The sequence below is a fragment of the Schistocerca piceifrons genome, chromosome 6 (genome assembly GCF_021461385.2).
Source record: "Schistocerca piceifrons isolate TAMUIC-IGC-003096 chromosome 6, iqSchPice1.1, whole genome shotgun sequence".
In the NCBI taxonomy this organism is placed as follows: domain Eukaryota; kingdom Metazoa; phylum Arthropoda; class Insecta; order Orthoptera; family Acrididae; genus Schistocerca; species Schistocerca piceifrons.
Genome location: NC_060143.1, coordinates 173,369,700 through 173,386,531, shown reverse-complemented (window position 1 = coordinate 173,386,531; position 16,832 = coordinate 173,369,700). Strand labels below are relative to the sequence as shown.

Genomic DNA, 16,832 nt, shown 5'->3' with positions numbered 1-16,832 from the left:
CTCCTCACCCATTAGTCACGTCTGTCCTGCATCTTTCTGACCACCAACAAGCTGGGCGGCCAGTCGTCTTTGTTTGGACCCTTGGACATGTTGGGGTATCAGGGAATAAACATGCTGACCATTTGGCAAAGTTGGCTAACAGAGTACTGAATTTGGAAATGGGGGACAGAACTTGACCTTCGGTCGACACTACGCCATTAGTTGTTGGATGTCTGAAAGTTGGAATGGTTTGCCCTGGACACCCCAAACGAACGACCATGTGCAAGTCTTCCCTTTGTGCTTGTCTCAGGGAATCCACTGTCCTCTGTCAGATACGCATTGGCCACACTTGGCTGACCCACAGCTGTATTCTCTGAAGTGAGGACCCATTTTACTGTCGATGTAGTAATTGCCTGACGGTGGCCCATATCCTAGTAGGCTGCCCAAATTTGACTGCTTTGCGGCGATATCTTCAACTTCCTGACACACTACCGCTGTTGCCAATGGACGGCGCCAAAGCAGCTGACCTAGTTTTACATTTCACCGGCGAAGGTGGTTTCTACTCATTTATGAGAGATAGGGCACTTTGACCTCATTGACCACATGAAGGTTTGGAGGGGTGACCCTGCCTGTGTTGGCCCAAGGGTCCCAGGGTGGCCCTTGCTCAGCAGTTTGGTGTGACCCATGCCCTTCTTATTTTATTTGTTCTTTCATGTTTGCCATTTTTAATGTTTTATGTTCCCTAAACTTTTATCATCTTGTCTGTGTTGCTTGTGAGGTGGTGAGATGGTGCTGGTGGGATGCAGAGGGTGCATCTCCCACTGCATACCATGCTCTGGGGACCTCAAACTGCATTCTGGGCAGAGGGGCCAGTGATAACACAATACTCCCCACCTTCTTTTATACTGGCAGGTTCACCTGTTGTGACATCTAGTGGTCAGTCTTAGTACATGGGGGTGTCCAGATACACTATGTGGTCAAAAGAATCAGCGACCTCAGTAGACATTAGATATCGTGAGAGAGCAGAATGGGGCACTCTGTGGAAATCGTGGACTTTGAATGTGCTCAGGTGATTGGGTGTCACTTGTGTCATACATCTGTACACGAGATTTCCACACTCCTAAACATTCCTAGGTCCACTGTTTCTGATGTGATAGTGAAGTAGAAACGTGAAGGGACACGTACAGCACAAAAGCATGCAGACCGACCTCGTCTGTTGACTGACAGAGACTGCCGACAGTTGAAGAGGGTCATAATGTGTAATAGGCAGACATCTATCCAGACCATCACTCAGGAATTACAAACTGCATCAGGATCCACTGCAAGTACTAAGATAGTTAGGCAGGAGGTGAGCAAACTTGGATTTCATGGTCAAGTGGCTGCTCATAAGCCAAACATCACGCAAGTAAATGCCAAATGACGCCACACTTGATGTTAGGAGTGTAGACATTGGACCATTTGGAAAAGCATTGTGTGGAGTGATGAATCACGGTACACAATGTGATGGTCCAATGGCAGGGTGTGGGTATGGCGAATTCCCGGTGAACGTTATCTTTTAGCGTGTGTAGTCCCAATAGTAAAATTTGGAGGCAGTGGTCTTACGGTGTGATAGTGTTTTTCATGGAGGGGGCTTGCACCCTGTGTTACTTTGGGTGGCACTATCACAGCGCAGACCTACATTGATGTCTTAAGCACTTTCTTGCTTCCCACTATAGAAGAGTAATTCGGGGAGGGTGATTGCATCTTTCAACACGATCAAGCACTTGTTCATAATGCAGGGCCTGTGGTGTAGTTGTTACACCACAATAACATCCCTGTAATGGACTGGCTTGCACAGAGTCCTGACTTGAATCCTGTAGAACATCTTTCGGGTGTTTTGGAATGCTGACTTCATGCCAGGCCTCATCAACCGACATTGATACCTGTCCTCAGTGCAGCACTCAGCGAAGAATGGGCTGCCATTCTGCAAGAATCCGTCTATCACCTGACTGAATTTATTCCTGCGAGAGTGGAAGCTGTCATAAAGGCTAAGGATGGGCCACTACCATATTGAATTCCAGCATTAACGATGTAGGGTGCCACGAACTACTAAGTCATTTTCAGCCAGTTGTCGAGATACTTTTGATCACATAGTGTACTTTTAATCAGGTAGTGCAATGGAAACCATTTTCTGCAGTAAATGGTCATCAAGATGAATTCACCATGGGAAGTAAAATATAAAAAGAAAATTAATTGTGAAGAGAATGTTTTTAGTTATAGTTAATTAGTTGTTTGCCACAGTATCGGATATATGGTGAAGGAAATGATAAAGAAATGAGGAAAGGCGATCAGATTACTCATGGGTAATTCATGTGCAGCATGCGACACTTTAAAGAGCACATTGATGTAATTTGTTAAAGCGAGTTACCACACGTTTTTACTGTGTGTGTGTTTTTTTTTGGGGGGGGGGGGGGAGTGCACACACACTCCTCTCTCTCTCTCTCTCTCTCTCTCTCTCTCTCTCTCTCTCTCTCTCTCTCTCTCTCTCTCCCCCCCCCCCCCCCTCCCTCCCCTCCCCCACCATCCCCCCCTCCCCCCTCTTTCCCCCACTGCATGTTTGACCTTACAGTTGTCATTTATGTAATGTTTGACGCACAAAATGCGTGTAGACTTAACAGTGTGTGAATTTGACATTTATGCTGTGGCCTTTTCTTGTTCTTTTGCAGGAATGTTGTTTCCACAGTGAATTTGTGTTGCGAGCTGGATCTCATGCAGATAAATTTTCGGACTCGAAATTCTGAATATAACCCGCAACGCTTCACAGGAATAGTTATGCGGATTCGTGAGCCTCATACAACAGCTCTAATTTTCCGCTCAGGAAAAATGGTTGTAACCGGTGCTAGAAATGAGGCTGATTCACGTCTTGCAGCACGTAAATTTGCAAGAATAATTGAAAAATTAGGCTTTAAAGTAAGTTGTAGTTTACTCATTGTTTTTATCATGTTAGCTATGGTTTTTTTAAATAAAAATAATGATAGAAAACTGCTGATTGTGTGTCAACAGACATACAAATGAACAAAAGAAGACAAGAATGCTTTCAGGGTAGGTTTTCTTCTTCTGTTTTTGTGTATACCTTATACCAGATAGCAAGGAAGAAGACAGTAGCACTGAAATGAAATGGTGGATGTAGAGACAAAATTTGTCACTGCAACTTGAAAATCTTATTCTGAGAACAATGTTGGAAATTAACATCAGAACAAAATTTTTAAATGACTGAGAACCAATCACTGTCTCAGGGACCCCTGTTCCAAGAAAAAATAGGAACATACTATTTAGGCACAGGGTATTGATGATGCTGGATGGTTAACAGGCAAGTGGCGACTGTCATACAAAAGAAAGTGGTGCAGTGGTTGATGTAGAACTATCATGCAAAAGGGATGGCATTCAAATCCCCCGTCAGACATAGGTTATCCATGGTTTCCCTGATTGCACAAGACATTTGCCAGAATAGTTCCTTTGAATATGATACTGTTGATTTCCACCCCGGTGTATACTCAATCAGGCTTTGGTTCCATCACTGCTGACATCGTTGAAGGACTACAAGAACCTAAAATTTTTTTTTCCTTCTTTGACAGTAAGTTCCTCATTCTAGCACTAGACGGGTCAAATCAGGTCTGAGCTACCAGCCCATCATGCTGTGCCAGTGGCATCATTAGGTGTGGTATGGATGGGCACGTGGAAAGCACACTGCTGTTCTGGTCCCTGTCCAGTTTCTTGATGTCAAAACCAGGTCCACTGATTGGCAGTCAGCCATGCTGACCTCTCAGCTGCAGAGGAGGACTTCTCCAAGAAGTAGTAGGCAAATATGTATCATGTTAATATGAAGAAAGAGGTGGAGGTAGTTTTGTTTCCTTATGTCAGAAGATGCAAACAGTTTAGGAAAGGAAAAAAATATAGTCTTTTTATTAATAACAATGTTTTATTCACTCCAACATTTAAATAAAAATAATGCAAGGACATACAGCTTTGAGTGGAATATACATAGATAGATAGATAGATAGATAGATAGATAGATAGATAGATAGCTAGATAAAATTCCATGGTGAAATTGAGTAGGTAACACAGGAATGAAAGTAAATAAATACAAGCAGAAGAGTATTTGTTGCAAAGTAGGTTTATCAATCATTTTATACACTAACTTGTAAAGAAAGACTGCAGCAGATACTGCACATGTTTCAGCATTGGAATGAACTGTCTCATCTTCAGTAGTAACGAAACAGGTGTAAACATTCTAATGTTGTTGTACAGTGAGTATCACAATGATGTGGCATTGGGTAGGGTTAGGATAGCTGTTATTTGCATGTGGATTATTCCATGTCAGGTACCTAGGCTTCCGTGCTCAACCATCTTAAATTTTGTGGAAATTTTATGTGAACATTCGCACATGTCCCCAATGAACACTGGTAAAGTTTAACATTCTTCGCAGCAATACTGGCCAAGATGTAGTCGTATGTTTGCCTGCATTCGCAACTTTGTGTAGAGCTAGTGAGAATTTCTGGTGACTTCAAACTATTATATTTCACACAATATTTTCTTCAAAGGAGTTAAATTTGCTCATCTGGTAAAATTTTATGCATTTTCTTTGTATCCCGCATCCTTATGCTACTGAGCTATTGCATATTGTGTTTCATGTTCAGCACGCGTTCGCTCGGAAGTATAAGAATCCAAAGTTTACAGTTTTACCTCACTGTGATTTTCGTTCCCAAATATGATTCAAGTTATGTACCATTGTTAGCCCACGATGGGTAATCAGATACACTTTGTTTTGTGGTTCTAACCATGGTCTTTCTAATGAGCCCAGCATGGAGAGTTTTAAAGGAAATAATTCTTAGCAAAATCGGATTGCAAATACCGCAGTTTTGACAGTTTTATACAAAATCTTCAACTTTGCACTTGATTTATTCAGTACTGGAAAGTGATACATCAATGAAACTTCATATTTGAGAACCTTGTGTTTTTTGGTTTTTGCATGTCAAGTTTTATGTTTGCCATACCTGTATACCCTGAGATATAAGAAGCCAAACTTTGAAATTTTTTGCAGGCGGTGATTTTTTCAAGCAATTTTGCCTGGAAGTTACTGGTGGAATACCATTTGTAAAATTCTTTTCATTGTTATTATTAAGAGAACTCATAAAGTTGTACAAGATGGCCAAATTTCATTTCGGCCCAAAGTCGCGCATGGTGTCAAACAAGTAACTATAACTTGGCCAGTGTTATTTCAACAAATATTGTACATCACCAATGTTCAATGGGGACATGTGCGAATGTTCACGTAAAATTTCTTTGAAATCCATAATGATGGAGCAGGAAAATGTTCTGAAATCAGGCGATTTAACATGGAATGACCCATGTTCCACTTACATGATGATGATATCTGACTGTGACAAACATATCAGTTTTACAGTTGTACACTCCTGAGTGAAAAATATAGCAAACTGCAACCCATTTATATTACTGTCTTTTCACACATGCGTCCATGGTCCAAACCCCCCTCCCCCACACACACACAAATATTATTTCAGATTGTATATGAATTCAATTTTATTATCAGTAAAATTCCTTTTATAACTGAATAAATAGTCAGAGTTTTTCAGATGAATATATCACTTCTCACTGGGATCGATTGTTGACGCAAACTGCATAAATAAGCAAATGTACCATGTGACTGTTGTCAGTAGGCCGAGCAGTTTAAAGAGCTGTCTACAAGAGGTTCTACTGTGGACAACACATAATTACATACTTCTTTGCAACAAGTACTTGCTTCCTCACTGACCGGCTATCACAGAATTATACTAACGGGCCTGGTGTTCTGGTCCACGCAGTCTTCAACCGGTCTAGCATCAGGTCCTTGATTAGTCATTCATCCCATTTCTTGACTTCTAAAGATAAGTCTTGCAGATAGCTTTTCTTTTGGTATTGTTTTCCTATAAAGACCCACGTATGAGGAAGACTCCTACCAATTGCCTGTGTACACAGCCTTACTGTTATTCTGGTCTCTTCATTGCCAGAACTTCTTATAGGAATACTATTATAGCTCATCGAGTGACAAATAACATTCGACAACACATCAAAATAAACAGGCATCTGATTGGGGTTGCTCAAGGGCCTAGTAAATAATTGTAACGTTTCCATAGATTGGATTATATGATGATGCTGATATGCACATAGTATCTCATCAAATGCTGCGGGAAATCGCTGACTGTGTCGTCATGTATTGTAATGTAAGCCCTGCTTTCATTGTTACTGTCACACATCAAACAGTATCTGCTTTGTGTTCTGCAACGCATGCAGCTAGAAAATTTCTCCTTACCTCCAATGCCTGCATTTGGATATTTTCTAGAGTTTCTCTTGAATGTACTGAACATCCTGCTGCTCCAATTTGTGAAATCTTCATTTCTTTGGTTCCCTTAAAGTTTGGCATGTAGAACTGGCATTCTTTAATTTATTCTTTGACACCAGCTATGATCATTCGCTTCGGTGACATTTTCTTCATTCTGAAAAGTTATTTGTGGCATGTGGTTCATTATTCACCATTAAGTTAAAATTAACATTGTATTCAGACTGAAATTTTCACACTGGGCGGAGTGTGGACTGGTATGAAACTTCCTGGCAGATTAAAACGATGTGCCAGACCAAGACTCAAACTCAGGACCTGCGCCTTTTTCAGGCAAGTACACTACTAACTAAGCTACCCAAGTATGACTCGAGACCCACCATCACTGCTCTACTTCCACTAGTACCTCATCTCCTACTTTTCAAAGTTCACAGAAGTTCTCCTGCGAACCTTGGAGGACTAGCACTTGTGCAGGAAATTGAGTGAAGATAAAATGTAGATATTTGAGAGAGCAAAGTCTATAGGATGTGAGGTAACATTGTCATTTACTGCCTCACATATTCAACTATTATCTCTAAGTAGCAACATTAGAAGTGAAAGACTGATTTCACTATGAACAAATCTGCAAGACAAATAGTTACCTACACTAATGTTCACACGTGAGAGTGCTCTTATTAGTGTCAGTAAAGCACATTTACAAGAAGTTAGCATTTTTAAAAAAATTTTTTTTCCATTGTACCTGTCTGCAACTCAACATTTCCCATATGTGGTTGAGTGGCTTACATAATATTGTCGTTGTAGCATTCTGGATTTTCCATTGTTTGATTTAATGCTTAAATCTGGATGATTTATACTAGTGTTGTGCATGCCATTTGAAATTGCACAAAAGTTTGAAACCAATTACAGAATCAAGAACTATAAATTATGAGAGTCCCCATATCAAAATTTATATTTTAATCTTCCCAAAATGTTGTAACTGCAGAACTTGACATTAACAATATTTTCCGTACTCATTCCTCTACTGGCATCTGAGTTTCCAAGCTGTGGCCCCGCATAAAAACTGTAAGATACAAACTTGTAGCAGTAATGATTAAACTTATTAAAATGTGATTGCTGCAGTTTCATAAGTTTTGGAAATCACATCTGTGCCACATGTGAAACTTTAGGAGGGGGGGGGGGGGGCGGAGATGTTTGTTTACTGACATACTGTCACTGGTGAAATTCAGATTTGTGCCAGGTGCTAAGTATTGCACAATGTTTTGGTTACCTGGCTGAAAAATTTGTTCTGGCATGGCTGATTTAATCATCTTCACTAACCAGCTTATTTCCTTATGTTCCTCTGTTTCCACACTGTCCTCTTCATAATACTTACACACCTATGCACAACTATGTGGTTTCCTATATGCCCTGGTTTCGATCTTAGTAGACCAGCATCCTTGGTCCATCTCAGATACTTCATCTACATCTGTATCATAAGGGTACATCTGATACCACTAAATGACCCCTTCCTCCCTTTTCCACTGGTGTATGGCTTGTGGGAAGAATCCTTGGTGGTGAGTGTCTGAATTAGGTCTAATTTCTCAGATTTTCTTCTCGTGATCATTTCAAGAGATGTATGCAGAAGGAAGTAATATGTTTCCAGACTCTTCCCTGAAAGTGCTGCGTAAAAATCTCAATAGTAAACTTCTCAGTGACGTACAACATCTCTCTTATAATAATTGCCAATGGAGTTTGTTGGGCATCGCTGTAACATTCTCGCACTGATGAAGCAATCCCACAATGAAACACACCGTTCTTCGTTGGATCTTCTTTATGTCTTCTATATGTCTTCTATCAATCTTACCCGGTAAGAATTCCAGATTGATGAATAATACTCAAGAATTGATGGAACAAGCATCTCGTAAGGCACTTCCTTTGAGGATGAGTTACTTGTCCTGAATATACTGTGAATCTCTCTGGTTTCTGCTTGTCCTACTATTTGTTTTACATTCAATTTAAGATCACTCTGGATAGTTATTCCTAGATATTTTATGGTAGACATTGTTTCCAGCAGTTTACCATTAATAGTGTAGTTCTACAGTATTGGATTTCTTTTCCTTTGTATGCACAATATATTACATTTATTTATGTTCAGGATCAACTGCCAGAGCTTGCACCATTCATCAATGCTAATCAGTACTGCCTTCTGGTGTTGCTACTTATTTATAGACAGCTGTACCATGTGCAAACAGTCTTAAGGAGCTTCTGACACTTTCTGCTAGGTCATTTATATAGTTTATAAACAATAATGGTCCTATTACATTTCCTTGGGTTACTGTGGAAGTTACCTTTGCATCTGCTGATTTTATTCTGTTAAGAGCAAAGTGTTGAGTTCTGTCTGCAAGGAAATAATTTATTCACTCTGCAGCTGGTTATCTCAATATCTGCTATTTCTTTGTTCATGTGATGATTGAAGGTAGGGACTGTATTATGATCTTTCACAGTGGAACAATTCTGAAAGACTGAACACAATATTTTGGCCTACTCTCTGTTGTCCTCAATGTCAGTGCCAGTATGGTCATTGAGCGAATGAATAGAGGATTCTGAACCACTTAATGATTTTACATAAGATCGAAACCTCTCTCTGAGTTTTACTCAGATCGGTTGACAAAATTTTACTTTCAGAGTCAGTGAAGGTTTCTGTCATTGCTCTCCTTATGCTCATTTCCGCTTCATTCAGCTTTTGTTTATCTACGTTTTGACGTTTTTGAATCTGTGGTGAAACACTCTTTGTTCACTTTGCAGTTATCTAATATGTGTATTAAACCTGAGTGGGCCTTTCCTATCCCTTATGAACTCACTTACAACACAATTGTCTAAAGCATATTGAGTGATGCTTCAAATTGTTCTCATTTGCGCTGTCACATCTTGGTCCTCAGCACCGAATATTTGATTCTGACTACTCACATACTCTGCAGTTTGTATCATGTCACTCTTGCTAAGCAAAAATATTTTCTTACCTTTCTTAACATTCCTTGGAAAACTTGTGGTCATAATGGCTACCACAGCCTTTTGATCATGGATACCTTCCTCTACATTAACTGATTTGATAAATTTGGGTCTGTTGCTAGGAGGTGAAGACATAACCTTTAGTAGTTGGTTGTCTAATTACCTGCTAAAAGTAATTTTCAGACAAACATTCAGAATAATGTCACATGAATCCTGTTCCTGGCACCAGTTTTGATCGTACACTCTCCCAACCTATGCCTGGTAAGTTTAAGTCACCCCCTAACCCAACAGAATTAACAAGAAAGTTATTGGCAATATTCTGCAAGTTCTGTCTGAAGCACTCTACCAGTACAGCTCCTGACCCAGGTGGAGTATAAAAGCAACTGATTACCATTTTTGACTGACTATTGGTGCTAAACTTCACTGACATTAATTCACATTCAGAATCTGTGATAACATTGCTAGATATTTTCGAATTTTATACTGCGATAAATAATAAATTTGATTTATTTTCATGTTTACCAATATACATGTTGTTAGCCAATTTTTTTACTGCCTGTACAGATTTTTTGAATGTATTTTTATATCTCTTTACATACCCCACAAAGTCAGCATTTTTGTTATGTTTTAACTCATTCTGAAGCTGTCTTTTCCTGGCACTAGAAACTTCTGTTCCTGTTGTAATCCAATTTATTTTATTGGCCACACCCTATCACCTGGCTTGAGGGGGAAAAGTTTCATTGGAAACATCTAGGAAGCAGTTTAGGAATGTTTTGAATTTTTTTTCACTTGACACACTATTATCTAGAGCCATTTCATAGTTCTCAGTTTGTTAGAAAATATATTTACATTCTCTTTGCTGAAGTTCCTCTTAAAATGTGTTTTCACATATTCTGATTTGCATATTTTTGGAAGCTCTATGAGCAGTGCTGAATGATGTGATATGCCTAAATCTAAACAGAATTTGCTTCCATTCTCAAACTGATAATTTGTCAGAATATTGTCAACAGATGTTTCAGAGTGGCTGTTTCTTGTAGTGCATTCAGTGAAATTTAAATTAAAAGCATATTTCTGAATTAAGTCACAAAAATTTACAGTATCATTATTATTTAATACATTTATATTAGTCTGCTGCAATTACAATTTTTTCTTTCTGTCTTTCTCCAGACTTTCTAATAAACATTTAAATTTGGATAAAAATAATTTTGTTACAGCACTTCAAGGAATTCTGTACAGACATACATTATAGTATTTAAATCAATTAGATCCACCGCACAACTTTAAAAAATACCTTCCTCATTCAAACAACTGAACTCAGTCTCTCTATAAAATTCGTAGTGTCATTTAGAAGGATGCAGCAGTCCCCACGAGATCTGTTACCTCTACAAAAACTACTGGCAACTAGAATGTTCAATTTTGTTCAGAATTCCTGTCCTGCCTTTTGTCACCCAATGTTCATTTAAACATACAATTTTTAAATTTGAACATTCTGAAAGTAAAACTTGAAGTTCATAAATATTTGAATAACTTGGGTTACAAAAATCTGAGGCTATACCATTTATATTTCAGTGCATTAGAAAATGTTTGGCACAGGAGTGCAGTCTCAGACAACTGTAGCCACACAGTGTGGCTACAGTTGCCTGAGACTGCAGTTGTGCGTGACAGTTGCATTTGCGCGCGCCCATTTTGTGTGCATGCGCGCGCGTGCGTGTGCATGTACTTTGGTGAAGGCCTTATACTGGCCGAAAGCTTTATTTGTGACAGTCTTTTTGTCGTGCCTGTCTGCGACTCAGCACCTCTGCTATATGGTGAGTGGCAACTTCCTTTTCATAATATTGCTACATTCCATCCTGGATTTTCCATTGTTTGATAAGCTTACTTGTGAAGCACATCTGATTACAGAGCTTCTGTGTGTTACATGTCATTAAGAGGAGACTGACCGATACATCATTTATTATGTTTTTGCAGTTGATTTATTCTATGTACAATATATTTGAAGAGAGTTAACATAAAATGATTAAAATTGGGATGCATTGTCATTTTTATAGTTCTTACAAGTTAACTGTCTGTCATATATAAATTAAGTATGTATTACTTCACTTTGTTACATATTTGTATCATGAATTCCTTATTCATGTACTGATTAAAGCTTTTGAAACAAATGTATAATAATATTACTCCAAAATACAAATATTTAACTGATTCCTAATGAAATTACAACTTGTCATGGATGGTGGGGTACTGAATACCCCATGCACATAATCATGCAAAAAATAAATAAAATAAAATAAATCGGCAAGCCTGCTCAAAGGTTAAAGAACAGGCCCTGGAAACCATCCCTCGATAGACCAAACGTGTTTGTGTTATGTGGACAAAGTTTTTGTACTACAGAGACAGAAAAACAACGGGATTCAATTCAACACAGTGGAGGAGGTAGACAAAACATTACTTTTTCTGGATAAGATACTCACTTAAAAATTAAACAGAGCTAGTGCAGTATGTGGTATTTTGCACAGGACATCAGTGAGTGACTCTTGGACAGATAAAATAAACAGAATTAGGGACCAGTGTAATAAACTTGGCATGGTATTTACAAACCCAAACAAATTTATAAGTAACAAATGTCTGGGTATAGATGGCGTACATCTAAATAGGCTAGGCTCAGTGAATCTGAGTAAAATGGTTTTGGACGTTTGCAAAATCATCAATAATCAGGGAAACTAATAAAGTGTGGAAGGGATGTTAAGAACAAAAGAATCAACTGAAAATAAAAAAAAATAGATATATTTCAACAAATGAGTTACTTAAAATCATTCAAAACAGTGACATTTTGTGTGTGATATATATATATATATATATATATATATATATATATATATATATATATATAATAGAGGGAAACATTCCACGTGGGAAAAATATATCTAAAAAGAAAGATGATGAAACTTACCAAACAAAAGCGCTGGCAGGTCGATAGACACACAAACAAACACAAACATACACACAAAATTCTAGCTTTCGCAACCAATGGTTGCCTCGTCAGGAAAGAGGGAAGGAGAAGGAAAGACATTGTCTGCTTGTGTCTGTGTATGTGTGGATGGATATGTGTGTGTGTGCGAGTGTATACCTGTCCTTTTTTCCCCCTAAGGTAAGTCTTTCCGCTCCCGGGATTGGAATGACTCCTTACCCTCTCCCTTAAAACCCATATCCTTTTGTCTTTCCTTCTCCTTCCCTCTTTCCTGACGAGGCAACCATTGGTTGCGAAAGCTAGAATTTTGTGTGTATGTTTGTGTTTGTTTGTGTGTCTATCGACCTGTGAAAAATGTCTGCTTGTGTCTGTGTATGTGTGGATGGATATGTGTGTGTGTGCGAGTGTATACCTGTCCTTTTTTCCCCAAGGTAAGTCTTTCCGCTCCCGGGATTGGAATGACTCCTTACCCTCTCCCTTAAAACCCATATCCTTTTGTCTTTCCTTCTCCTTCCCTCTTTCCTGACGAGGCAACCATTGGTTGCGAAAGCTAGAATTTTGTGTGTATGTTTGTGTTTGTTTGTGTGTCTATCGACCTGCCAGCGCTTTTGTTTGGTAAGTTTCATCATCTTTCTTTTTAGATATATTTTTCCCACGTGGAATGTTTCCCTCTATTATATATATATATATATATATATATATATATATATATATATATATATATATATATATATATATATATATATATATATATATATATATATATATATATATATATATATATATATATATATATATTTACAAAGGTCTTACTAGCCGAAGGCTTTATTTGTGACAGTCTTTTTGCTGTGCATGTCTGCATTTCAGCATTGCCACAAGTAAACTAATTGTACGTCATACGACCATTTATTATGGGGTTGTCTTTTTCTTTTTCACACATGTGGCAATGCCCTTCTTTCATCTTCTCTGATAGTCCTGCCGTCTCACTGACGTCTTCGGAGGGAAATTTCCTTAGAAATCCTGGAACATCAGTCAATGGTGATACGATTTTTGATCTATTTTTCAAGTGTTCATTCATGAATGCAAACGCTAAATTCTTCAAAAGAGTACATTGAATTTTGATGTTCTATCTGGGTTGGGAAGTGAATGTAAAACTTGGCAATTTATCCCAGCTATACTTAGCATAGTGTAAGACAGGAATGGAGTCTCTCGCACCTACTGTTCAATCTATACATCAAAGAAGCAGTGATGCAAATAAAAGAAACGTCCAGGAGTGTGATTAAAATTCAAGGTTAAATGGTATTATAATGAACAGTCGAATGAGTACAGAATATGGTTGAGAGTAAATTGAAAAAAGACGAATGTAATGAGAAGTAGCAGAAATGAGAACAGTGAGAAACTTATCAGAATCAGAGATCACGAAGTATACAAAGTTAAAGAATTCTACTACCTAGTCAACAAAATAACCCATGATGGACAGATCAAGGATGACATTAATAGCAGACTAGCACTGGCCAAAAGCGCATTCATTTTCAAGAGAAGGCTACTAGTGTCAAACATAGGTCTTAATTTGAAGAAGAAATTTCTGAGAATGCACGTTTGGAGCACAGCATTATGTGGTAGTGAAATGTGGACTGTGGGAGAACTGCAAAAGAAGAGAATCGAAGCATTTGAGATGTAGTGCTGCAGAATAATGTCGAAAATTAGGTGGACTGATGAGGTACGGAATGAGAAGGTTCTCCAGAGAATCGGGTAGAAAGGAATGTATGGGTAGTACTGACAAGAGTAAGGGGCAGAATGATAGGACATATGTTAAGAAGTCAGGGAATGACTTCCACGGTACTAAAGGGAGCTGTAGAGGGGAAAAACCGCAGGGGAAGACAGCTTGGAACACATCCAGCAGATAATTGAGGATGTTGGTTACAAGCGCTCCTCTGAGATGAGGAGGTTGGCAGAGGAGAGGAATTTGTGGCGTGCCACATCAAACCAGTCAGAAGACAGATTAAAAAAAAAAAAAGCTTTGTATAAAATAACACGATAGGCCATCTCCTTGTAATACTGGAAACACAATATCGCACTACCATATTGTCCACAGTATCCACTCCTCCAATTATAATCAATGATAGCTGGCTTTCCTGTTTTGGGGTTGATGTCATCTATATTATGCTGTGTAGGCAGGGGTATCAATGAACATTTTTTTTTTTTTTTTTTTTTCCTAGCTGCTTTCCCACATATTTTTCAGTATTACTGGTGTAAAAACTGTGTGTGTGTGTGTGTGTGTGTGTGTGTGTGTGTGTGTTTTACACATGGCAAATATTTTTATTCCACATTTGGCAGGCTTGGATGGTATGTACTGGATCCAGAAGCAGTGTCCCCATAAATCCAATGTAAGTTTTGTTGATTGTTACCTGTTCAGTGGGATTGTAGGATCATTTGGTTGTTGTAAAGGAATATAGAAGCTTTCTGACATTTGTTAACTAGTTAAGATTTTTCCTTTCATTTCAAGTTGAAATGTCATTAAACCTCATACAACACATTACAAATAGAAATCCTTTGTAGCTTATTGTGGCCATCAGGATACCCATGCCTGTACCATCTGATCCCAGAGTTCTTGTACATTTACATGTTCACCTTTCTTTATGCCTTAATTTCACATTTATCCATAAATTTGCAATCCCTTGTACATCTTGTTTGTTATAAGGTTATCGCTATATTTGTTGGTACAGGATACTCTCATATCTATCATACCAGTTTCAAAAAGCTTGAACAACACAATAATTTCATTAGAAGTATTGTTTGAATAGCTTGGGAGAAGAGGTGAAACTTTCATAATGTTGATTTGCTTAGGGTTTTGTAGGCTGGTTTTTTACTCCATTTAATTGTCTTTTCCTAAGAAAAAAACAATTTCTGAAGTTCTTTCTTCCTTACTCCCACTTTTGCCTTCCTGTTAGGAATTAGTTTCATGCCCTTGGTCGTTAAAGTGAACTTCTTTGTCACTCAGATCACCTTTTTTTCAGCTAACTCAACAACATTTATTTCAAGTCTCTCATCTTTGTTGAGTTCTTGAAGGTATGCAGATATGTCCGCAACCTTTCTAAAATATTTGGACCTATAAACAAATAGACAAAAAACACATATTGTTGGCTAATGGCACCTATATTGAAAAAAATATTAAATTATTTACACATTTTCACATCCTTGTAATGAATTCTTATCATGAAAAGGTACTTTTACAGTTCAATCCTTTGCGTAGATAAATTGAAAATTTCACAGATGCTCAAAATTGTCTGAAAGAAACAAGTATGACATCACCAGGTACGCAGGGTGTGGAGTGCACCACTACGAAACAATGCAATACTGAAGATGCTGAGTCAAGGAGGGAGGATAGAGGGAAGGAGGGCAGGGGAAAGACAATCAGGTAATAAAATACTTAGAGCTACCACATCACAGGGCTCTGCACTGTGCTGCAGCACTACAAAATTCCTCAGTAGATACTAAATACCCCAGCGCACCCTCTCGAAGGTAAAAATGTTTCCATAAAGTCATTTTCCACCACCACGACAGGGGTGGGGGAGCTAGTAGTCACTGTCCTGTGTGTGTTATTCATGAAGCACACCACACAATTGTTTGATAGTATTCATACATTTCTGTAATATCAGCAGGTAAAGAATTTGATTCAGTTGATCCAACACCTTTTAGAAAAACGTTAGATTTGCACAGATTTAAGCCACAGTGAATATTGACACATGTTGTCAGTGAGCCCCAGCATGCAGCATCCAAACATCAATCACTGCAACTGTTCTCCCCCTCTCCCCTTTGAAGATGTCTGCAGATGAGGATGATCCATCAGTATTTTTTAGAGAATCTGTGGGAACACAGTGTAAACACTAGGAAATTTTTGATTAGTATACCAACAAAAATGCCTTGCAGTGTAAGTGGCTTCCATTGGTTGACAGATAGTAAAGTTCTTTATTTACCTACTATTTTAGACTTTATTTTGTCACCTTAATTCTGTTGTAATGGTATTTGAAGACAAGGAAACATAAAAAAAAAGTTCAGTGTGCTGTAGGGCAAGTGTTCAGTGAATTTAGGTCAGTGTGACTCAAATTTTAACAATGGTTGCAACATACAGGTGCTGAATTGTTCATCCTGACAGCCACATCCACTCTGAAATTTAATACTTTCATAACCATTTCATAGATCCCAGTCATAATTATTTACAAAAAATTTCCGAGAGATGCTGCTTTGTTTGTGACAACAAACATTATCCAAAATGAGTCTTGGTTACAAGCGTTTTGTGCTATTATTATTACAGGTTTCCTTCAAAGATTTCAAGGTGCAGAATATTGTGGCCACATGTGACTTGAAGTTCCCAATTCGGGTTGAAAATTTGAATCAGATGCACGGCCAGTTTAGCAGGTAATATGTTCAGCATTGTAGAATTATCACTGTGAGACGAACTCGCATGCTTTTAGTATTAATTTAGAAAATCTTATTTGCATTGAGTAATAACATTTTACATTT

At 38.2% G+C, this 16,832-nt stretch overlaps 1 protein-coding gene across 2 annotated transcripts in view; it reads left to right on the top strand.

Moving 5' to 3' along the window:
• LOC124802591 (TATA-box-binding protein 2) overlaps positions 1–16,832 on the top strand; it is a 75,680-nt gene that overhangs the window by 36,431 nt on the left and 22,417 nt on the right. For both annotated transcript variants that reach the window (XM_047263469.1, XM_047263468.1), the window contains 2 exons: positions 2,685–2,928; positions 16,624–16,727. In XM_047263469.1, coding sequence (XP_047119425.1) covers positions 2,685–2,928; positions 16,624–16,727 — 348 coding nt within the window. The remainder of the gene's footprint in view (positions 1–2,684; positions 2,929–16,623; positions 16,728–16,832) is intronic.